This window comes from Anthonomus grandis, chromosome 4 (assembly GCF_022605725.1).
Source record: "Anthonomus grandis grandis chromosome 4, icAntGran1.3, whole genome shotgun sequence".
Taxonomy (NCBI): domain Eukaryota; kingdom Metazoa; phylum Arthropoda; class Insecta; order Coleoptera; family Curculionidae; genus Anthonomus; species Anthonomus grandis.
The window spans coordinates 5779465-5805125 of NC_065549.1; the positions used below are offsets into that span (position 1 = coordinate 5779465).

At 29.2% G+C, this 25661-nt stretch overlaps 1 protein-coding gene across 1 annotated transcript in view; it reads left to right on the forward strand.

The window, feature by feature from the left end:
• Positions 1–25661, forward strand: part of LOC126735151 (homeobox protein homothorax-like) — a 140692-nt gene that overhangs the window by 48543 nt on the left and 66488 nt on the right. The window contains exon 3 of the mRNA XM_050439089.1: positions 23634–23782. Coding sequence (XP_050295046.1) covers positions 23634–23782 — 149 coding nt within the window. The remainder of the gene's footprint in view (positions 1–23633; positions 23783–25661) is intronic.

The following is a 25661-nucleotide window of genomic DNA, read 5'->3' on the forward strand; positions in this document are numbered from 1 at the left end:
TGTCTTGATTTCTCAATTTAAGAAGTTAAAAAAATCTGTTCTTGAGTATGTCTCATTTAAAAGTGACCACTCGCTGATAATTATTACAATTTTTTATGTAACATGCATAAATGAGAAAATATCCCAGTTTTTGCATTTAAATTGAAACACTTTAGAAACTGCTTAATGATGCGAGATGCTCTGACCACGCTTAACAATATATACAGTGTGTCGCAGGATAAGCGAATTTATACGTAAAAATTTCGTAATTGAAATTTGAAATTTACGATCGGTAGGAATTTTTTGCTCGTGGAATGCATGCCGCTTATTATCTTACAGATAAAAATATTTCTTAAAATATAGATACTTTTTTGCAATCACTTTTAAAAAGAATCGCAATTGCTTAATTTAATCTTTTTTTGTTGCGCAATTTTACATGCAAATACGTACCACCCTTAATTTTAGTGACATGACGTTGACAGCATTTTTTAATGTCCTCTGTCAAATGTCAATAATATATTTTTTTTCTCTTTTTCTCTCGTGTTGTCCATTGGGTACGAGGCGTTATATTCCGAGATGTATTCCAACGGACTGTCAACGAAAATTGGGATCAGGGCATGCGCTAAAAGTTCGTGCGTAAATTCAAAATAATAATTTTAATTCTAATTTTGTAATTTACGAATTTCAAATGAAGCTCGTACATACTACGTACTAAAAAATTCAAATAAAAGTATATAAATTCGTAGTTTGTACTTTAATTTTTATTTGACCAATATCTATAATATCATATTATTTGTATAACACATAGAACATAGTAATTGCACCAGTAATCGCTGAAAAATAAATAACAAAAACAGTCACAACTTGCCTATTCTTAAAAAATATCAAAATTAAAAAATATATAACTAGTTACCACTAACCATAACAAAAAATATAGGTTGTTTATATGTAGCTGTGATCAAAAGTAGAGTTAGTTGAAATAAATGGTAATTTTTTGCCTTTTAATGTCATCTATTTCTTCTTTATTTGGGTTTTTGATAGCTTCTTTTACCTTTTTTTTCTTTTTTATTGTAGAAAATAATCGTTTTTGTCGAACAACATTTTGAGAAGCAGATAATTCTTTTATATCCCTAAAAGTTTCTATAGTACTTTGTTTTGAAGTGGGCAATTAAAGTAAATTTTTAGCAGTCTGTATGTTACTGATAACTTGTTGAAAAATATTATCATGGTCAGAATCAAAATGATAACTGTGAACTAATGTTTGTAAATGCGATATTTTTTTTAAAACTCTATCTTTTTGATCACATCTATCAATTGTTTCACCATTAGTTGCTTTAAGAGAGCTTAAGCACTGGTCCATTGCACTAACTTCCTCCACCTCATTTATCACATCTACACCCTCATCTAGTAATGAATAGGAATGTAATGAATAAGTATTTACATTATTATTAACAGGGGTTTTTAAAACTACAAAATAAATATGTTTACAAATCACAGTATTGATAAAATAATTTGGACATGTACAACTATATTGGTGAACACATATATCACAAAATTGACAAATTAAACTGCAACATTTTTTTAATAAGGGTATTTGTTTTACAATATATTTATTGAGGTTGTTACTCAGCCCAAATACCAGGAGTCTGTACAACTACATCAAAACTAGAAGAAACTGCCATTCTATGGGATTTAAAAATTTCATGGCTCTTGCAAGTGCTTTTCCCTTTTGTATGTTTTATTAGCCGATCTATATTTAAGAGTTGCATGCAACCCTTTATCCAACCTTTTGACACATTTACCATTTAGGTAAAAATATTTAATAAAAATATTTAGTAAAAACTTTATGCAAGCTCTCTAGTCGCATATTAGTATTAATTCCACATTCTTGACGAAAATAATACGCCAATTTTTGATAGTTATTAGAGAGTAATTCTTTTCAAAATATTCTCCAAAAATTTTAGTATGAGCATTTTTACGCATATTATTAATGGCAACCCGTAAATGTTAAATCAACACCTAAATGTATTTATACTGTCAAAATCGGTAGTTTTTTGTAAATATTTTAAAGTTTTATAAACCCAAACCTTATCTTCTTTATTTGAAATTTTACTTAAATTTGTACGCCAGGCACGGTCCACATGCCATGAACAATATAGTTGAAACCTAGATAAACCCATAACTTGAACCCAGCCATTATAAAATGTCCCTGTTATATCTGACATAAACGTATTTGATTTAATTGCACCAATTTTTTGTTTAATTTTGCTAAAGAATATGTTATTAATAAAGGTGTCTTTTTTATTACTAAACATAAAGGCAACAGGAAATCCCTCATTAAACTCATCCACTATCATAAGGCTTGTTAATTCAAAATCGTAGTTGTTAAGACCATGCGTGCTATCTATTGCTATAATATTTTCACCAAATTGCGAAGTGATGCTTGCAAATCATTCATAATTATTAAGCAAAAGTCTGACTCTACAAAATCCTTTAAAGCCTCCCCTTGGGGTTTATAAGATAACACAGGATTATTTTCTAAAGACCTACACTCCTCCACCCAGATTTTTATACTAATAGCGTCATTCTTATGCTTTACCCCTTCCTTATTGTGAATGTTATACCGTTGATTGAATAATAGGAATGATTGAATAACCTATTATAGGGAATAACATATTATAGGTTGATTGAATAACCTACTAATCAATCAACGGTTATACCTTCTTTTAATATTGTCAATGTCTTGCCTTGTTGGTAGATCAACCCTCTTTGTTTCACCACCAATTTTATTTCTTGTATCATCTAGGATCCTGAAAATTTAATTTTTTAAGTAACACTTATGGGTAATTCAAAGTTTAATAATATTGAAGGCCACAATAACATGAAATGTAAGCTGATTTCTCATGCTACACCAGGCCAATGTTCAAGACAAATTATTTTATTTTTAGTTTTAAATATAACAAATTCCGAGACAAATTCTTAACACCTGTATTTATTTTTTTAATTACCTTACCGTTGAGACTCCTACTAATTTTACTGCAATTTGCTTTTTATCCAAACTACTTATTTTTAAATGTTCAATGGCTGTAGAATGACCATAATGTGTTATAATTCGGTGAACCTGAAATTTTCCATTGCTTCTTTTTAATGTTATTTTACTAATGCAATTATATTCCAACTTTGACAACCCTTGTGATTTAATATTTCGTTTTCTCTTTGTTACATCATTTATATCTTTTTGATGTTCCTAAAATAAACAATATCACATTAAACCAGGAACTTAAGGAACTAAAATATATTACCACTTCTATTGCACACACAATATTGTAATTCACAAGAAGGAGTTTTTTTCTTTCCAGCAAGAACAACATAATTACACAGCTCCCTTTCTTCCAAATCATGTTTCCATGATTGAAATTCTGAAACATACATAATTATAATACTACAATAGCTTGAATTGCTGTTAAAACCTTTTTGACAAAAACTACTTATTATTTTAATTCTTTATCTTTTTAGTTACATGTTTGTATTGACATTGAAGAAATATCTTATTACTTAAAAGAAACCTTTGATTTATTATAGTTCATACCTTCTAATGACTCAAATTCCAATTTTTTTTCTTTGATTTTCTGATCGTGTTTCTTTTGTAAATGATTGCACAATTGCACATTCCTTGGGTAAGAACACTTACACATTAAATATTAAAATTTAAAAACATTTTCATCGTAAGAATGTTCTTGTATTTGCTTGCCATGGTTTTGGCGACAATGTTTATTTAAGTTAAACTGTGTGCTATATGACTTATCACAAAGTTTGCATATTACCGGCATTTTTAACACGATAAATACAAAAAAGTTCAACACGAAACGATTTAACCTCATTTTTAACCTTTACGAGACAGGACACCATTGACACTTTTGACGGAATACATCATAGAGAAAATAAGAAGAGGCTCTTCTAACCCTCTTCTTATTTTCTCTATGGAATACATTTCGGAATTTAACGCCTCGTCATTGGGTGGCCTAAGCGTTAGGCAAGGATCAAGCTTCATAACTGTTATTTTACCTTCTTGAATTGACAGATGTCATCAATTAACGTCAAATGTCATTACTGTCATTACTATTGATTTACATACAACTATCTACCACCTATAATTTCCTTCCAAAAAAAAATAAAATCCAATTAACATTTAATGAGAAAAACTTGGAACAATAGGGATCGCATCGGCCTTTTTAAGGAGCGCACACACTAACAAACACACAATCGGCGAAGCTAATTACGTAAAGCAATTTTGCGGGTGTCGCAATCGCTCTTCATGTAAACTTTGTGTTGTGTATGTGCGGAGAATGGGCGAGGGTGAACGAGCCAACAACGAGAGGGTTTTAATGACTCACACGCAAACTAAAAGGGGAAGAAATCAGATTAGGGTGCGACGTACGTACATACGTCCGTACGCGTAAAGCGACGACTTCTATTTTTGTTTTGTTTGCCGAATGCCGAATCGTAGTCATTACCAGATACACAAACACCGGCGGTTTTTGAGCCACTCTTGACGCTTTTAAGGGTTGAAGAAGAAGGGAGGACTCCCCGTCCAGGTTGTGATTTCTGTTATTTAAAGCTTGTTTTCTAACCACATATGTTAAGTGTTACCGGCTTTATAAAAATAACTGCATCGAGTGATTTAATTTGCTCCTTTTAATGAGAATAATGGTAATTTATAAAGCCCATTAAGGATAATAAATGTACGGATTATATCGGTAAATTAAATCTTTTAATGTATACGGAGAAAAAGTAATCAGTATTCACCCGGCCTTAGTGTGAATTGGGTAGATAAAGTGCCCGCGACACTGCTCCCGCTATTTCTGAGGGGAAACTTTTTTGACTTTTCGGCAATAGGATTTAAGGGAATCTTTAATTTTAATGGGCATAACTTTAATGGACCTGACGCCTTTATCAATATTTATTTTCAATGTGAAGGTTTGTTTGATTTTTTCCTGGAATGACACTCTGCACATGTGAGGTTTAAATGACAGCTGTAGCAATAAGACAAATGGCAGAAGCGTAGCTCCTCAATTGGGTCAATGACCCCAAACAAAAATAATAAAATTGTATTAACGAAGTTAAGACTGATTCCTGTAAACGTTAATGCCTATTGCTTACAAAAACAAATGCTTGAAAGAAAAGACACCATAGAAGGCTAAAATTTTGAAAAAATATTTCAGATTCCTGGACCCCTAAAATACATAAAAATAACATAAAAAATATCGCTCAGAATCCTAATTACTTAATGCCTAGGAACAAAAGAAGAAACGGTTCTAACAATATGGAAAAATTTGTTTTTTTTAAGATTTTTAAGGAAGCTTTGGCATAAAATGGAAAAAAAATAAAAATTATTTCCAATTCGTGCAAGATATAAAAATGAAGCTAAATTCCTATGAAAAAAAATCTTATTTCAAAAATCTATTAGACGTGAAAAAAAAGTTTTTTTATTTATAACTTTCACACTTCCTGAAATATTTTTATGAAATTTGAGACGTAGATTTTAGGAGTCAAGGGGCACTTTTTGCAAAAAGATTTTTTTTTAATTCAACCAGTGGCAATCTTTACTGCTTCGAGATTGAATATTTTTTGACAAAAAAATTATACGCCACTAGTTTGTCCAAAAATAAAAATTACTTTTGAAATCGTAATTTAATTTAGAGTAAATTCCTTTTTTTTAATTTTGTATGTATGAGGCACCTTTTCCGAGTAAAAAAATAAAACTCATTCTCCATAATAAGACTATTTTTGTAAACAAAATGTGTACTTAAAAAGCGTTAATAGCCACACTCAAATACAAGTTTAAAGAAGATATTCGAAATATAAACTATTTTACTGATAGTCTAATAGATCCGATAGCAACAGCTAAATTTCAATTTATTAATTCCTCGCAAGCATTTTTAATGCGCCCAATAAGTGTCTTTCCTTGACTTCACAGGAGTCGCATATAGGATTTCTTTCAAAAACCCCCATTTAAAGAAGTCTAAAGGGGTAAAATTTAAACATTACAACCGATCCATCTTTCTGGAATATTGGTATTCAACCAGTTTCTAATATTACTATGAAAATAAGGTAGATAACCATCAAGTTGAAACGAAGCCGATAATCTTGATTCTTATGAAATTTTTTCGTACGTCTAGGCTCTGCCTTTAGAAATTGTAAGTTTTCACCACTAACTCTTCTGGTAAAACATAGATTCCAAATAGGTAATTATTATCAATTCCAAGTTAAATATTAACACTAAGTTCTATTCGGAAATTTCTTGGTCGAATAACATTTGAATTTTCGTGTTGGTTATGTAGCTTTCTACAAGCCAAATGCTTATTATATTTTCATTAATTCAATTTTTTTTTCTTGTAAAAGTACTTAATCCCTTTCAAATAAATGATCACTTGCACAGCTCTTAGTAAAATAACTCTGGACAACAATATTCTAACTCATACTTATTTGTGTATTGATATAAATTGGATCTTCTAAGTACCAACTAGATAATTCCTTATTGTCTTTAGATCTGAGAAGTGCCACTTTCTTTAATTTGACTTTTCCAGTTTCGGGTTTAAAAATTTATTGGACATAGTGATACTATAGGAATTTTTATTCATAAAAGTATAGACTATATTGAAAGTAGTGTGACGTATATTGTAAACACCGAGGAACCAGTTGGTTCTCCGTCATTCCGTAATGATACAAATGGTACACTGCACGACATCTCGAAAGTTAAGCGGGAATCTTCCGGAGCAGTATTCTGCCGAGTATATAGGGAGTCGCATCGCCTATAGTAGTCGGAGTATTGACGCGAAATTTAAATAAATACAGTAAAAAGAAATATCTGTTGTAAATATATATATATATATATATATATATATATATATATATATATATATATTGCCCTCTATGACATAATTTAAAAAAAAGGTTAATTTTAAGATTTGTCATATAAAAAAAATTATCCAAATTTTGTTAAAAACTAAGAAAGTGCTAAATTTATGGCCAGAATCTGTGTATCTGGATTGTTTTTGACTTTCGGACTGAGAAAATTTAATTTAACCTTATTTTTTTTTAACGAATTTGCTGTTAAATTATTTACCATCTTTATACCAAACCATAGATAAACCTCAAGCAAGCATTCTGCACCTTTTTTATGTGATTCTTGCTGTGTACAAAATATTCAAAGAAAAAATTATTTTTGTATAAGTATTCTTAAATGCTCTTGAAATCTTAGTTGAGCAAGTTTTTTAGTACTGTCAATGAATGCTAATTTCAAATTTTTTACAATTAAATTTAAATTATTCTTCAAAAACTCACTATTGTTTTGTTACCAAAGACCATGACATGAGATTTTTCCGGGATAAGCTTAAATATATATATACATAAAAGTTTAAATACTTTATTAGTGCACACTTCAATTTTTTTAAATTTTCGTATTAAATTAAGCACAGATCTACGTGTCATCAGCAAAACCTGAATATTTTAATGATTTTAGTAAGTCCGAAATATAAATAAGGAACATTCAGGGGGCACAAAATCGACTCCTGAGGAACGCCAGATGCTATAGCTGCTCTATCAGAAAACTTATTGTTAGAGCACTTGGAGTAGAATATGTTGGATACATATAATTTTATAAGTATAAGAGATTCGTTGTAAAATCTATAATTTTCCAATTTGGCCACCAACAGATCATGATTTATTCTGTCAAATGCCTTCGAAAATTCTTTTTTTTTTTGGCACTCGTTAAACCAACTGACCAGTTTCCAAAAATTCTAATAATACCAAAATTGTATAAATTTTTTTATCTTGTGCTTATAACCTTTAACCCAAGGTGCCATAACCTTTTATCAAACCATATTGAATGTTAAGAATAATGTTAGAGGAAGGATACTAATAATGCAAGGTTCATTAAAGCCACTATGGGATTTGATGTTTTCAGCAGAGGTTTTCCTACAGCAATTTTCCATTAATCGGAAAAATAATCTCTATACAACAATTTATGATATGGCTTACATAGATATCCATGTAAGGAATATTTCAGCATTAGTGAAGATACTTCATCTACTCCAGTGGCGTTACTTTTTATGTTGTTGAATGTTGTATAAAGTGATTTATGTTTGATACTTTGAAATTATTTTTAGTAAGAATTATTTGAATAAAAGTATTTGGCAAAGTAGTTATTGATATTATTCAGATATGCTAAATTTTTTGCTATTTCACAATTTTTCTTCTTCTAAGTCTTTTAAGGCTCTCTAAGTTTAAGTAGTCCAAGTACTTTTACTTTCTTATTGCTGCTAGAGTAAAATGTCTTAAATTTTTGTAAGGCCTCATCTCTTAGTCTCATTAATATTTTTAAATTTTCAATTATCCATGGAACTTTATGCATTTATGACTTTAGCTATTTTGCCAGTTTTTGTTAAATTAAGAACGCCGTAAATGAATTTATAAGCAAATATATTGCCAGAGGAAATCACGCCAAATTTTTTTAGTAAAGGGTTATTTGTGACAAAAATTGGCTGAAACTCATTTAGGCTCATCAGTGATTTGAACAAAATTATAGTTTTCAAATAAGGGTAGCAATGGATTTTGCAGGTTCAATAAATTTTTGTTAAAATCTCCCAATTACAAAAATTTCATCGACAGTAGGATAAAGGTGTGAAAAAATATGATCAAAATCGAAAATTAAGAAATTAAAATATAATCTTGACTGATTATACTTTTCAAAGCATCTTTTGGAAGGTGAATAAAATTTTATTGGACAAAGATAGTTTGAAGTTAAAGACATTTTGGCCTAGTTTGGACATCCTCTATCAGAGGATGTCTGCTGTATAGGTTATACACAAAACCCATTATTTCTGCTTTGCAAAAAAAAATTGCTCGAAAATAATCGGAGCTGATTACATTCAGTATAAGGCAGCGTGGATAATAAAAAATAATACTTTACAGGGCATTAAACCGCGAAAGAATGGACACAAATTAGCCAGGGCAATATTTTTTTCTTCGCGGATCCTATTAGGGGTTATCCATATAGTAATAATAAAAATAATAATAATAATAATAATAATCGTTGGTCGATTACTTTGGTCCGGTATAACGAGGCGACTTAAAGGGGTTTCCTTTGGGGGCCCGGGCCGGCTTCGTTAAGATAATTACGCGGAACGAGTGGAGCACAATGCATGATGGTAAAATCCCGTAGTCGTCGACAAGAAGGAAGGAGAATGAGCAGAAGAAGTAGAAGAAGAAGAGAGAGGAGACAGTCCAGAATGTTGGTTGCCTGAAGGAGATAACGCTTGATTAATCGTTTCGAGCGTCTGCTGCCGGATCGTCTGACACGGGCCTCGCTTTTTGGCGATTTAAATTTGGATAACGATGGGTCATGGAATGTTCGATCATGATATCATTCGAACGACCCAGGAGGTGTCCGATAACTGCGGGACGAAAGAGCCCCAGCTCGAAGATAACTGATCGCTTTCTGTCGGTCGCGTACCCGCCGCCGTTGTCCTTTATTTTACTTTAACGATTTCTTCTTTCTCTCGTTTTTTTTTAACAAACAAAAAACTTTTCTTAGTAATATGATACGGCACGATAATGAAACGTATCATAAAGATCCACATACATTTTGAAATAAATTAACAGTTAACCTTGACGGTTACCTTATTTGGTAGAGACAATCTAGAGAGAGAGAATTTCTCAGCAAAAATACTAGCACGATTCATAAAAATGGCAATTGCCAAAAAATTGAAAATAACCGGCCCGTTTCAAATCTTTCAAAGTATTAGAGACGGTTTTCTAGGATAAATTGGTCGCGTATCTAAAAAATATTAATGTTTTTTCTGCTTGGATTTATAAAGGGAAAGTCTTATAGAAATAAAAAAGGTCTTATAGAAACTTCCAAATCAACTCAGGTATGCAAACAAGACCCAAGCAGCACAAATGTGCTTGAAATTATCATATAGCACGCTATATGACATTATAAAAAAATTTTATTGTCGTTAAACTTGCTCTTATAAGCATTTATAAATCGTGTTTAAACTTAAAACGGGCCCATGCTAATAAAATATTTTTATTTCATTAAACTCACTTAATAGTTTTATATAGGATTATAAAATCGATTTAAGTCCATAATAAAGCATTTACAAAATTATTTTATATTACTGTCTTATTACTACGTTATAAAACTATTTAAATGCAATTATAACATATAAATATGTTAACCGAAACAATTTGTATTCGGTTGAGATTATTTTATCACACTCATAGAGATTAATAAAATTAACAAAGTTTATAAGCTCCATACCTTTTGTAAAAAGAAAAGATAAATGGCGAAATTGTAAACAATACCAGGTCTATCACGGCGGCTTAGCTGATCATACCTGTAATGATTATTATATAAGAAAATATTAAATATATATAATATTTGGAATACTTTTACTAAAAACCTTAACTTATGGTTTATTGCCTTCAACTACCGGTCTCTGTTTTGAGAAATGTCAGTAATTTCATTAACCTTATTAGTACTATTTATAGCTTCCACTTCATCATCATCGATGTATGATATGTTAGCATTTTGACCAATTTACAATGTTTCAGGTTGAGTCAGCTGACTTAGTTATTGACTCTCTGTCAATAACGATACACGATGGTGTAAACGTATTTTATTTTATTTTTTTTTTTTAATTTATGTTAGTGTGAGTCAGTGTGTGGTTTTTTTGTAACGGCAAAACGCGTAACCTTTAATAGACGCTGATTTATGAGACTTGGACTTTGAGTTTACTTTTTTCCCTCCTTTGGTCATATACTTAAGTCTCTTTGAGAGTAATGGATGATTATTTTGAATGTTTCAGGTTGATAATGCTTTACTTTTCTTTTAAAATTTCCGAATGTTTTTTCAAGAAGAAATTCTAGACATTTACAAAAAAAATCATACTTCATAAATAAGTATTAGCAAGAAAAAATAAAACATGTTCTATTTTAGCAAATATAAATTAATTTAAAGCGTAGTCTTCATAAAGTTATATAATCTTCCTAAACAGCAATTTTGTAGACAAAAACACATATTTGTTTTATAAAACTTTATAAATACTATATGAATATCATTTTGGAAAGTGTAATAAAATATTTGTATAAACATAATCCTTACAAATGTAAAGTCACTGAAAGTAATTTGTTTTATAATAATGTCTTCGTTCACCTAATATAACTTAACTACAAAATCTTTATAAAATGTGTTTGATATGTTGAGAGGTTTTAAATGAATTATAAAGCAACTAAATAACAAATCCTGCTTAACACAATATAACCATATAAGATGTTTTAAAAATGCTTTACAGCAAATTACTTATTTCATTATAAAAATATTTTATTAAACTGTCACATAGTTATTTATAAAACTTGCTAAGAAGACAGAATTATTTTAATTACAGCCGTTAAGTAGTATTTATTGTTTAATACGCTCCTAATATAACTGATTTTGTTTCGTAGTAGACATAATACATCCCACTGTCAAGGAATTACCATATATACGATAATAAAAGCCTACAATAAATTACCATACCATATAAAATATATTAAAAAATTAAAAGTATTTGTTGAAAATTCCCTTTTTTTCCATAATCAGTATTTTACATTAGAGTAAGGCCAGCGGTGGTAACCAAATTTTAATCGTGAATTAAAATTTTACGTGTTTGATCTTATGATGTAATTGTATTACTTTGACTGTTATAGATGTAAGTTTGATTTTATTAACTTCGTAATTTAGGTCTATTATAGTTTTTTTTTGATGCACGTTGTGTTTCTTATGAAATATTTGTATAAAGAAATGAATAAATAAATCACTTTGATTGTCAATCAGGTTTGACAAATTCGAGAAGTTGCCGCACCAATCCTGGGTATTTTTGGGAAAACTCAAACAATTTTTGCATTTGATTTTTCGTGAAAACCGTCGCTGAACTTATAGAGCGTAAAAGTATCTTCAAAATATCCCATTGAGCCAAATTGCTACCCCAATAAATAAACAAAAGACGTCTAGAATTACCTATAACGTTTTTTTTAATAAGGTGCTTTTATTACGTAATTTTCTTCTTTAAAATCTTTAATATTACGTAAAATGTACTTAAAAATGTCGCGGTTTTAAACGTTACATATAATGTGTAACTCAAAAATCACGAATTGATTTATGTCGTGCTTTAAGTCGTTTTAAAATCAATTTAATTTTATGTGATTTATTGATCTTTTTAAAACGCTTTCTAAATATAGTAAATAAATTAAATATAATCTATAAAAGATAATAGCACGTTAATTTTACGTTTTTTTTGTGAAATAAATATTATTAAATAATTTTTTTTTTAAATTCAAGAAACGTATGGCAGAATTTTTCTGAAAAAAAATGTTATGCCCTGTATATTATAAAACATAAATTAATATATAGATAGTGTGCAGTTTCTAATATCATTGGAATAACTAAACTGAAGTAGGAAAATAAAAGTGCAATTAATCTTCTAATGACATCTATTTATCTATTCGAAATAAATAAATACATTACAGAATTATTGCCTATTTGAATAAACAATTTAATGTTTTTAGGGCGTTATTAAATTAGTTGATTAAAATATTTTTTTTAATATTATAGGATAATTTATAATATTACCACTATAATTGGTCCTTAATATTACTCAAGTCGATTACTCTCTTTTTTTGCTGAGAAATGATTGAATTTACTAAAGTGCCTCGAAGAAATTAAAATATTCGTCCAGGCAGTTGATTCATTTCCCTCAATTGCCTATAAGTAATTAAAATATTCTTTTAAGACATTTTTCAAAAAAACCGCATTTTTTAGGTATTTTCCAAAATCACAGAAAAAGTATAATTTTCAACTCACATACTTTCCCAACTCATCTGAAATAAAGGGGGTTCAAGTAGTACCAAAACAACCATCTGTGATAGATATTGTTTTAAAATTAATAGGTCTTGTCATTTTTTAGCTAATATTACACTTAACTTACTAATTTCGAACCTACTAGTCATAATAATCGTGATAGATAACCTTGTTGAATAGTACTGAAACAAAGTTTTTTTTTTAATTTAACGGACGATTCTTTAGACATATTGGCTATTTAAGGGACATTCTACTAACATATGTGGGAATGTGAAAGTCTTACATGAATGTCCTAAAGGTAAAGAGTGGTACAAGCAAAACAGATGTAATCCTTTGATCTTATATTTCAATATACCTATGATTAATTAGTTTAATTTATTGTTCTTACTAAACTATACTTAGTGAATTCTAAATGCTAATCTACACGTTAGTATTTGGTTCATTGAAGAGTTTTACATTATTAGAAGAATAATATTTACATTTCTTAATATTGCGTCAAACATGTAAAATTCATTGAATGTATTTATAATTTAAAAAGTTTTAAAAGAATTTTTGTGTATTCACTTCATAAATTGTCGAATTTTAAAAATGTCAGGTGAACGCCTCAAATATTAACCAGTAGTCATTCTACGCAATCTATGATACTACTCAAAGTTGTACTTTGCATTATATTATTATTTTTCAATATAATACTCGATATTCCACTGAATGTAATACAGACGTTTTGTCAAGCGTGGTTTGCGAATGGACTTTAAAGACTGGGACATCACATCACATTGTTTCACGATTATTTTATTACTTAAATTCTTTTTTTAAATGTTTGACTTAGTTGATATTGGCTTTTTTTACACTAATTGTTTTGTAATATACATGTAAATTTTCTATAAAATTTGTATAGGCAAAATTTTATTTGAACTGATTTTTGAGTTATCGGTGAGTTAAAAAATCGTTTTTTAAAGATTTGCAAACTTTCTAAAAAACTTAAAAATAAGCGTCTAATTTTCAAAATTCTTATTCACCTGCATTTTGACCTATGGGCATTTTTTGACACTATTAAAAAATTAAACATTTTTGTCAATTTTTTTTTTAATTTTGCACCTCTAAATAACACTAAAATAAATATTTTTTTATAAATAATTAAGAAATATTCAGACACATTTTCAAAATGAAGCTTTGACCAATTTTTGAAATATGGCCATTTTTTAGAAATCTTAGAGAGAAACTGATGCTTCTGAAAAATCACAGTTTTCCCAAAATTCTTTTTGATTTTTAAAAAACGTAAAAAAAAGGGAATAAACGAATTTTCAAATATATTTTATTTCAAACTTTTCAAATAATTAATATTTAAATTAGCGTTTGAGTTTCGCACATTTTCGAGTAAGCATTTTTTTAAAATTCTCTAATAAACGATTTTTTTTTAATATCCTGAAAAAGGTATCTAATGAGATCAATTAATTTCCAATATTTTAACCTTTTTTTTTAATTATAATTTTCCTTAAAATTCTATAAAGTTTTTAAAAAAACTGTTGAAAATCAGTTATTCAATTAAATAAATGAGAATGAACACATAATTTTAATAAATGCGTAAATGCTTCAACTGCTTTTTGAGAAAAAAATAACTCAAAAATCCATTTTTCTTCGTCATCATAAAGGCCCTCCTTTAGTGGGAATAAAATAAATTTATTAATTTCAGTGGCATTTCAGGGGGCTACCTACTCTTGATACTTATAGATAAAATTATGGTACGCCACCGCTTTTTTGACAATTTAATTTTTTTTTAGATCAAGCGGTTAATAAAGTAACTTTCTTACCTCTTGAGCCTTTCTATCTAGCTTTGTTTCCAGGAAAAAAATCAAAATCTGTGCCTGGCCCTATTCAAACAAATAATAAATTCGCATCGATTATTGAGATTCATTTAATTTCTTTTCAAAATTTAACTTAGCCTAAGTAACAGATATAAGCAAAAGCCAAAGGAGAGCGTTTATGACGACAAATAAGCCTACCAAATTTTATTTAAATCGGCTAAAAGAATTTTAAATAATTGATAAAAAACCGATTTCATTAAAAAACTTTTACACTCAACGAAACAAATTAGAACATATGATTTTATTAAAAAAACTTCATATTTTTGGCTGGTAAATACGCCCTTGAAATCTTTGCACTCAATTAGACAAAAATGAATTAAGGGCATCTTTTGATATATGAAAAACAATTTAAAACGAAACATTTCGTCGCCATTTTTCCTTGACAAATTAAAACAAAAAACGGTTTAAATGTGATGGGTCGGCCCCATCATAATACCGTAAAAAATCATAGGTCGTGGAGGATGATATTGTACGCTTGGGAAAATGCTTGGGGGCCCATGGTGGGCGAGAGTGGAGATCCATCGGCGGATATAATGATGGGCTACGTCAGTCATCATTGGCCGGCACACGGTTCGTATAATAAAAAATTAAAAAAAAAAAAAAACATTAAAGCACCAAACAGAGTGTGTAAGAGAGAGAGAGAAAGAAAGCGAACATGCCCCGGCTATTGTGAGATTGTAATTCGGCATTGGACGAGCGCCTCCCTTTGCCCCACCGTCCCTCGGGGGGCAGCTGATCCGTGACTGACAACGAAGAAGTGAAAATTTGCCGCCACTTCCCAAGGCTACAACAGTCAAAAGAATACTATAAACATTATAATGCGCACCATTTACCGTATTTGCATAAATTATTATAATTTATCGAACACGTAATACTTATTACAATATTATATATCGAAGGTTGCATGGAGGTTCACCTCAGCGAACCGCCGTTTAGATAATACCTAGTTATTTTGCACGCATCGGACGAAGAATATACCGGCAATTTTATAGGGTCAATCGAACACTGTAATTTTTTTCTTTTTCGCTGTTTTTCCTTTTTTTTTCCCCCTTCTATAACGAGTTACCGGGAATTTGCATCTGCTTATAACTACAGCAATCGGAATCAAATTGCTTTTAAATTAGATTCAATTACGGGCCATTATATATGTGAAAATTATATGTTACCGTTGTAACAAGTTCCTGTATAAACCGAAAAATTGAGAAAGGGATTGATGTGTATCTACGTGAGTTTATCCGTATAAAGGCTCTATTTAATATTCATGTTTTTCAGTTGTTTTAATAATTTTTTTGAAAATTATTTATTAGTAATGTCTTATATATTTCCACCTTTTTTCCTTAAGAGTTCATGATAAATTTTTTATTATCAGATAATAGGCTAAAATAAATTAATCCTAATATTTCAAGTTATGCATAACTTAAATGGATACAATTCCTCTTCTTTTCTTAGCATTCCTTTTTATATGTTTAGTATAATTAAATAATTATTAATGGCGCATCACCTAAATTGAGATAAATCCTTTTTAAAATTGTGTAAGTAATTTTTAATTGAATATGTTATTTTAGTGATCCAGTTAATTGTTTTTGATTTTTTTATATTTAGGGGGCTTTTTAGAATTAGATTTTGGTAAAATACAAAAGAAATGGTAAATTTAAACTGGGGAAAAAGGAACTGAAAATCATAATTCTTTTAGATATTGGTGAAACATTTCTACTAAAATCATTTAAAAAAAAATACTTATTGGATACTATATTAAAAAAAAACTGATATAAATGTCAAGTGAATTTATTTCATTTTTAATGATTTATACTATTGTTTTTTATAATCACAAATATTTTTTTAGCAGTATTATTATCAAATGACTTCCCAAATGACCAATTTTTCCATGTAACTGCTCAGAGTCACGCCACAAAAATACCGTTTTTGGATAATATTAATAACTGATACAAATGAAAATCTTTTATCTAAGCCCCAAAATATAGCTGATGCATTTGCTAAATTCTTTCAAAGCTCACATACCACTTCTACACATACCCTTAATATGGAAAATAATACCAATAGTAATGCCGACACAATTAACATAACAGTATTTACAGAAAAAGAAGTATTATGTGCCTTAAAAACAATCAAACCTAAAAGTATTGTGGGACCAGATAAGATTCCAGCGTTTTTTATTTCTGATTGTGCACACGTACTTGCCAAGCCCCTAACAGTCCTTTTTAATTTATCTTTAAAATCAGAAACATTTCCAGATTTATGGAAAGCTTCAAAAATTATTCCTGTACATAAAAAGAATGATAAAAATAAAATTGAAAACTATCGGTCTATAATTATTATCAATAATTTTTCAAGGTGTTTTGAACGAACTCTGCATTCTGTACTTTATCCACTATGAAAAATATAATTGATATTCGCCAACATGGATTCATGAAGGGCAGATCAACTACCACGAATTTAGTTACTATAACCGAATTTATTGGCAACTCAATTAACTCAAATTCTCAAGTAGACGTGATATACAACGATTTTTCTAAGGCTTTTAACCGACTTGATCATAGCATTCTTATAAATAAACTTGATCAATATTATGGCTTTTCCACACGATTAAATAATTTTTTTATTTCCTATTTAACAAAATGCATACAGCATGGTGAGTGCTATGGTCATACCTCGGTTAAAATAATTCCCACATCTGGTGTACCTCAGGGCTCAATTTTGGAGCCACTATTTTTTTATTCATTTATTAATAATATGTCCAAACATCTTAAAGTGGAAAGTCTTTTGTTTGCTGATGATAATAAAATATATTTTAAAATCAACAATATATCTTATTGCCTTGTACTTCAAAATGATTTTAGCCTCATAAACACCTGATGTAAAAACAACAATCTTCCTCTTAATGTTGCCAAGTGCACTGTGATCTCATATACTTTGAAGAAAAATCCCATACACTACGAATACTCTATAGACAATGTACCTATTCCTAGATCAGAGGTGTTTAAGGACTTGGGGATTACATTCGATACCAGTCTATCTTTTGTTCCACATCAGTGAGCTGAAGCTATAAAATCTTGGCATTTATTATTCGAAATACACAGCATTTTAATAATATATTTACGTTGAAATTATTATATTTTTCGCTCGTTAGAACCATTCCTGAATATGCTTCGCAAGCGCAAGTTTGGTCTCCTTTTTATCAATATCATATTCAAGATATCGAAAATGTCCAACGAAAATTTTTGAAATATCTCTAGTTTAAATGTGACAAAGTGTATCCGGAGATCAGTTTTCCACATCAAACTTTACTTGACAGATTTTCCATACGACCGCTTAATGTTCGACGTAAATCAGCTGATCTGCAGTTTTTATATAAATTGGTAAACCACTTGATCGACTCACCAGACTTGGTCCAATGGTCTTAACAAGAAATCCTCCTACCTTTTACTCAACAAGAGCCAGAACTAATATTTCTAAATTGGCAGAGCCAGTGTGACATATTTAGCTGCAGCATTAGAAATATTTAAAATGTAAACTTTGTAGTTTAAGTTCATTGAGTTGTTATCTTTATTCATTGTACGTTAGTTTTGTATTTGGATAGTTAATTTTAAGTTGTAATTATAATATTTTTCCCACTAAATAATCGGATTTTGTAATCTGTTTATGTGGTGTAAATAAATAAATAAATAATCCAAACAGTTAGTAGTTAATTTAAATTTTCATATTTATATTTTTATTTTCTTATTCAATTTACTCATAGGGACATTCTTAATGGAAGCATTTGGAAGTAATTATTAACAAGTCTATGTTTTTTTTTGTAGTAGTTTTCATTTTTATTTAAATGATTTTCTTAGTTAATTCCAAACTTATATAGTCATTTAAAATAATTTATATAATTTCATCTCTTCCAGTCATTTAATTTTTTTTGGGTAATTTTTAGTTATGTTTTAGTATTTTTTTTAAATTTTTCCAGACTTTTGGAATAGATCGTATTTTAATTTTTATTTATATTTCAGGAATATATTTATATTTCTTACTTCCAGGTATTCAAAAGAATTTTTGTAATTTGTTCCAAGCTTTGACAGTCTTTCTGCAGTTTCACAGAGATTTGAATTAATTTTTTATTTTATTTTAGACATTTAACGTCAGTTTTTGCAATTTCCAGGTGTATGTTTCTAATATTTTCCATCCAAGATTTTAGAAAAATACCTTGTCTTTAATTTATTTGATGTAGTTTTGTTCTATGCATTTCACGTATTTCTTTTTTTTTTTAATTCAATTTTCTTCCAGGCATTTTAAAAAACGTTTTATTTTATTTCTGATTTTAGAAGTCATTTTATAGTTTTACAGACATTTCAACTAATTCCTTGCATTTAACGTCATTTTTTACTTTTAAGAGATGTCTAAGCAATTTTTTATATTATTCCAGGCATCTCAAGTATTTTTCCAGGTATACTTTTCATATTTTCCAGGCTTTAAAAAAAAAGCCTTATGCCTTTTAATGATTTAAAGTAACTTGAATCATAGCGTTTTACGTATTTTTTTTAATAACTTTATCAAAAACACAGCTGTAGAAACTAGGATTTTTAACTTTTTTTTTTAAATGTAATGGGAAGGGGGAACCGATGAATGCCCAAGTTAATCAAAAGAAAAGAAGTACTAAAAATAGTGAATGGTTTATGGCCTTAAGAAGGTCTCCAAAAGTTGTTTGATGCCCGGAGGAACTTAACCCCTCTTACCTGAAACGCCCAGAGAAGGAATCCTTCACAATGCTGCTAGCTCAAGCCGATGTGGGTTCTAGCTTCTTGCTCAACCAAATGAACCGAATGTTTTTAGGAATTGAATTTTCATGGTATTTGGATATAGGATTTTAAAAGAACATACTAAAGACTTTCGGTTAAGAAATCAGCCAAACATTTAAAAATTGGCAAATATAAATAGAGAAAAACCCCAAAAACTATGCAAATCTAAATTAAATAAATGATATTTCGTATGGTAATTCAAGAAATTATTTTATTGCCCTGAAAAAGGCCTAATGTAAGCCGAAAGGTTGGCATCAAGAAAAATTAAAAAGTCCTGAGGTTTTATTTGTATAACTAAATCTAAAAAAAATTAAATAATTTTTAATATTGCATAATTTAAATGGTTACGATACCTACATGTTTTAAATTAATTTTTTGTGTATCTTTTACACATCTAGACGTGTATTTTCTCAGAAATCTTGTGAAAAAATGATAATCGTGCATAACTTAAATGAATACGATTTTTTCTTTCATAGTAATAATAATTGATTTATTTTTAACATATATTTACTTATTTTTTTTTAGAATATTTTAATAAATAGTGATCATGCATAATTTAAATACATATGAATCTTTTTTCTTAAAATGCAATATTTTCATTTTTTCGGAGCTATTGCAAATAAATATTATTAGTGCATAATTTAAGTGAATGCGATACTCATGATTTTTTTATTAATTTCATTTGCTCTGCATATTTTGTTTGAATGTTCTTATTCTTCTAGAAATCTTGTAAATATTTGTGCATAATTTAAATGCGTACGACGTGTTTCTTACAATACTTTAAGTAGTGCATAAGGTAAGAACTTTAACAAAACTTATTGGCAATCTATAGATGTTCTAGTCTCATAGATTAATAGATTTTCTTAATTTTTAAAAATAATGCAGTATACGTTTGCTCAATCAGCAGAGAACTTTAAAACACTTCCATAGAACATACTTTTCCATTTTCTGATTCATCGAAATATCTCGCCTAGTTTCTGAATTTTTGATCTTTAAAATAAGTTGTTGCTCATGCTTTTATACCAAATATTCATTTAATTCGCCATAGTAATATATTAAAAATAATTCTATAAAAAAAATGATTATTATCCATCCAATGTTTTGTGTTCCTGAATCATGCAGACTTCATTCCATATCAGGAGTATCATAATGTTTTATTTAAGTGTATAATTTTTTTAAAATTTCTAGCCTATTTAGTTTTTCGATCTTTATTTTTAACAGCTTGGAAATATTGATTTTTTTATATAATTTTTAATGTTTTTTGGGCTAATTAGGTACCAAAAAGTCAATTGTTCTAAATTTATTTTACGATATTCCAGATTTCAATTTTATTCCAGAAATTTCAATAATTTTTAATTTCTTTGTTTGAGATAATTTTTCTTATTATGATTGCTGTGCCCACTGTCAAATCAAATTTATGTTAAATAAGAATGACCTTATTAGGAGCCTTAACGATTTTTGGAACTGAGGTGACCATTTTGTGGATTCAATTACTCCAAAGTGTTTCTATTCCTGTATAGCAGACAGGGAGCATGATTCTATTGTGACATTGTTGGATTTGAGTTGGTCAATTATGGCCAAAAATTGGTAAACTAGGTATATGAATAAGATGCTGAAAATTAAACCATTTAATGTACTATTTCTGCGAATTATAAATTCCTTATTTAAATTTCATATTACAAGTTTTATTATATTATTCTCATCACATAGCCATTGTTCTATGCTAGGTTTGCAGATCCTTCTATACGCTTCCTTATTTCTTACCAGTAAACTTTTTTTTTCTAAATATCTACTTGGGTTTTTCACAATTATTAACTTTTAAATATTGCATAATTTAAACGGATACGGTTCCTTCTTTCATAAAATACATTTTTTAAATTATTTCTACATATAAAGATTTGCATTTCTCCACAAATCTTATAAATAATTAATAATAAGGCATAACTTAAATGCATACGAATCCTCCGTTCTTAAATTTTTCAAATGTACGTTGAAAAACCTTTAGAAATTTATGTGTGGCCAGAGACATGTTCCAAAATTGATTCTTTAATTGAAAATTGTTGATTTGTATAATAATAAATATTTAAACGTGAATTTAAAAAAAATGCAATTCATATGTGGCGAAAGCTGCATTTCACTACAGCAGTCTTCAAACTAACTTTTTCTCTCACACAATGAATCTAATATATGACAAGAATGGATGGTAGCTCTGATCCTTGCATATCTCTCACTCGCTTTATTACAATATTACTAACAGATATAACGATCCCAATTAATAAAACAAACAAAACGAAAATATTCCCGGGTGATTTTCAACCTTTAAAAATAGACCGGGATCTGTCGATAAAAGCACGTAACAATTTGTAATAATGTCACCCGTATCTCAGCTCCATATCTAGACCCGTCGAATCGGCCGATGATTGAAACGTATTTATGATCTGCTATACGATTTCGGATCTATCGATACCTTTTTTTTTTCGTTGTTGTTCTCTCTTGTTGTTGTTTCCTAATTGTTAAAAGCGAAAAATGACGGGCGGACCACCGATGACGGCCCGTCATCGTATCTCCGTTCGACTTCAAGGTTTTTTTGTGCGGGTTTTATAATGAGACTCAAAGGATTCAATTTTATGGTTTTTAGGCATTATTATCGATCTTCGGTACATGATCATGATGGGATGAGTGTCACAACTCAATTTGGAAATATAGATCTTGGCATTGGAATTTAAAAAAAGACACAAATAAATAAATGCATAACTTTAATGAACCTTGTAACCCTTTCACTTAATAATTATAAAAAATCGTAACGAACTAATATTTTTTGTGTCTAAGGTTGTAAAGAATTTTTATTTTTATATTTTTATAGACCCAACAATTAAAGAAGGTGAGAATTGAGAAAAAAGCTTTATTTTTTCCTATAAATGCATTATTTAAATGGACCTGATGCCCCCTTTTTATAATTAGTTGCAATACCTCTATAATTTAATTTATATGTTTAAAAGTGCTTGCAATTGTCTGTCTTGGTAAGTGTCTTATACCTCTTATACCAAAAAAAATCGCAAATCGTAAAAAATTGATGAATTATTTTCTTTGGCGTAAGAAATAATTAATTTTTTTACGGGTGCATAACTTACATTGGACTGAGGCCGTTTTTGATATTTTTTTTATAAAATTGCATTTATATTTTTTTAAGTAAAGTTTCATTAAATTTTATAAGTATAAGCCCAAAAACCGAATAAGAATCGACATTTATCACTTTTTTTTCTTAACTTAAAATGTTAAAGGATCGTAATAAATTGTCCATAAATACGCAATAAAAAGCGACTTTGAAATAATTAATTTTTTCTTATGGATGCATAATTTAAATGGACCCGAGGTTCCTTTTTACTAGTATCGTAAATCTGATGCTTAATTTTTGAGCAAAATCATAGCATTTAGAAATTTTTTAAAATTCAAGAATAATTCCAAAATGCTCGTAACTTAAAATTTAGTTGAAATACAGTTTTGGGAATTTATAGAAATATTCTTCAAATAAATTTATTTCAGAAAATTTGTACGCACATTGCTTAAGTACCTACTTCTACGTTTTCCCTTTGCTTATTTGTTACATCATGTATGTTATTATATTTAAAACCATCTTATTACGTAAATTCTTTTTTTTCATTGTTATTTGTATTATATTCCTAGTTATGCAATTCTGATAAGTACTGATACTACTAAGGACTCTTATTATTATTATTATTACTGTTATTTTTATTTTTTCCAATATTCTGCGATGGAGTTGCCGCATATTTTTTTTTTATTCAAATAATAAAAATGCTGACAAAATGTTTAATTTAATATAATATTTCAGAATCTTATTATTAGCATAAAAAAATCATATTTTTTTAGAAGGTGTTTAGTAGAGACCATCCATCGTTCCCCCTCGCCTCTGCCTTTTAATAGGAGGGTAAAATTTCAAATAAGGGATTACGGAACTTTAAATTTTTAAAAACTTCACAAAACTCAAAAATATACTGAGCTAGTATATTTTTGTTTTTTTCCAAAAAAAAAATTTTTCTTTTTTTTGTAAAATTTTTGCTTTTATTTTAGGTGACGCAAGTAACGCGAGTATTGGCAGCGGAGAAGGCACAGGCGAGGAGGATGACGATACGAACGGAAAGAAAAATCAAAAAAAGAGAGGCATATTTCCCAAAGTAGCCACGAATATCCTAAGGGCGTGGTTGTTTCAACATTTAACGGTAAGCCAATTAGACTTTTACCCCCCGATAAATTTCTTGAGAAATCAAGTGTAAGGGTGTTATTAAATTTGAACAGGTCACATTTATTAGCGATATAAAATACAGGTTGTTCCATTTAAATTAAGCACCTTATCGCCTTGTAAAAACTATAATAACTTAGTAAATTTTTTACAAATGAAACGTAAAATTAAATAGTTTAATGCTTCTCGATGCAAATATGGTAAAAAAAAAACACACATTAAGGAACTTATCATTGAAATTATCTCAGTGTTTTCACAAAACGCAAAAAATTATGTTTAGGCTGGATAAACCTTAATAAAAGCGACCTTTATTTATCAAGTAGGATCCAAGAATCAAGTATTGTAGAGGATGTTTCATTAAAAAAAAAAACAACGTATCATGAAAATAATTTTAAAAGATACTTCTGGAATACCTCTTATAATTTCACTTTTTTCCCCTGCCTTTTGGCCAAAATATTCCATGTCGTGAATAACATTTAACTTACACTCTACAACAGCAACATTCGGTTTGTTTCACCTGTAAGGCCAGAAATGTAAAATAAACAAAATAAAATGGCATTTATACCCATTTAAGTTATGCATACAAAATAACTTTTTAACCGTTTGCTTAGAAATGAATTAGTTAATTGAGTCCGCGTCGAACCCATTATATTTTAGCTTAGCTAATAGGAGACGGTGATCCAGAGTATCAAAGTCCTTGGAGAAGTCTAGAAGTACCAAAATATTTATGTTGCCTTCATCGCAGGCCTTGAATATATCATCAAGCACAGATGCTAAAGCAGATACTGTACTAAAATTCTCTCGAAATCCACAGTGATTATCAGGCAAGATTTTATAATAGTAAAATAAGTGAATATTTGGTTATAAAGGATTCGCTCAAAAATTTTTGACAGGGTGGGGAAAATACTTATGATCCTCAACTCAGAAAAATGGGAGGGCTAGCTATTCCTTAGTAGTGGGATTCCCAGAGCAGTTTTGCATTAATTTGTAGTCTGATCCAACATCGTTAGTTCGGATGTTATGTAGAGCGGAGTGTATTTCATCTATTATAGCTAAAGAAAATTTGAAGTTAATTTCTGGGTTGAATATATGGGTGTTAGAGGGATTTGACATGAATCGCAAAAAGGATGTAAAATAACTATTAATTTCATAAGGATTTGAGAGGTTACTTGGTGTATGTATTTTTTTTGTGAGCGAACATTTAAAGCTTTCATTTTCCAGAGTTATACAGCTTAACTGTGTTGTTTAATTGAGAAGTATTTATAATATATCTCTTTTTTAAAGCTCTTATGGCAGGTAACGTCTGGTTACGAATATTTTTATAGAGTAAATAGTCAGCCTCCGATGTGGTTTTTCTATACTTTTGCCAACTTTTATCTGTCAACACTTTTAGGTGACGAATTTCATCATTTAAATATGAAAAGCTCTAGTTTACTTTCTAAGTTCTCTTCCCATAAAATTTAATGCCACAACATATTTAAAAGATCATTTTCAAAATTTAGCAGATTAAAATTTCTAAATGACCTAAAAGAGAATATTCTAGGAAGTGCTTTTTTTAATATTAAGAGACATATTAACATGTATTAAGTTATAGATCGGTTTGTTTCACTTGTAAGGCCGGTAATGTAGAATAAACAAAATAAAATGGCATTTATGACCATTTAAGTTATGCATACAAAATAACTTTATAGCTTAAATCGGGGGTTAGACTAATGATAGTTTTATCAGTAAAAAGTTGATGGACGACAGTCGCCAAAAAGCAACCAGCATCCAGAGACGGAGAGAGCGAGATGGAGCGAGATGGAGCGGGATAAAGCGAGCCGGGGGTAGTAAAGAAGGGCTTTTGCATCCCTCGCCTC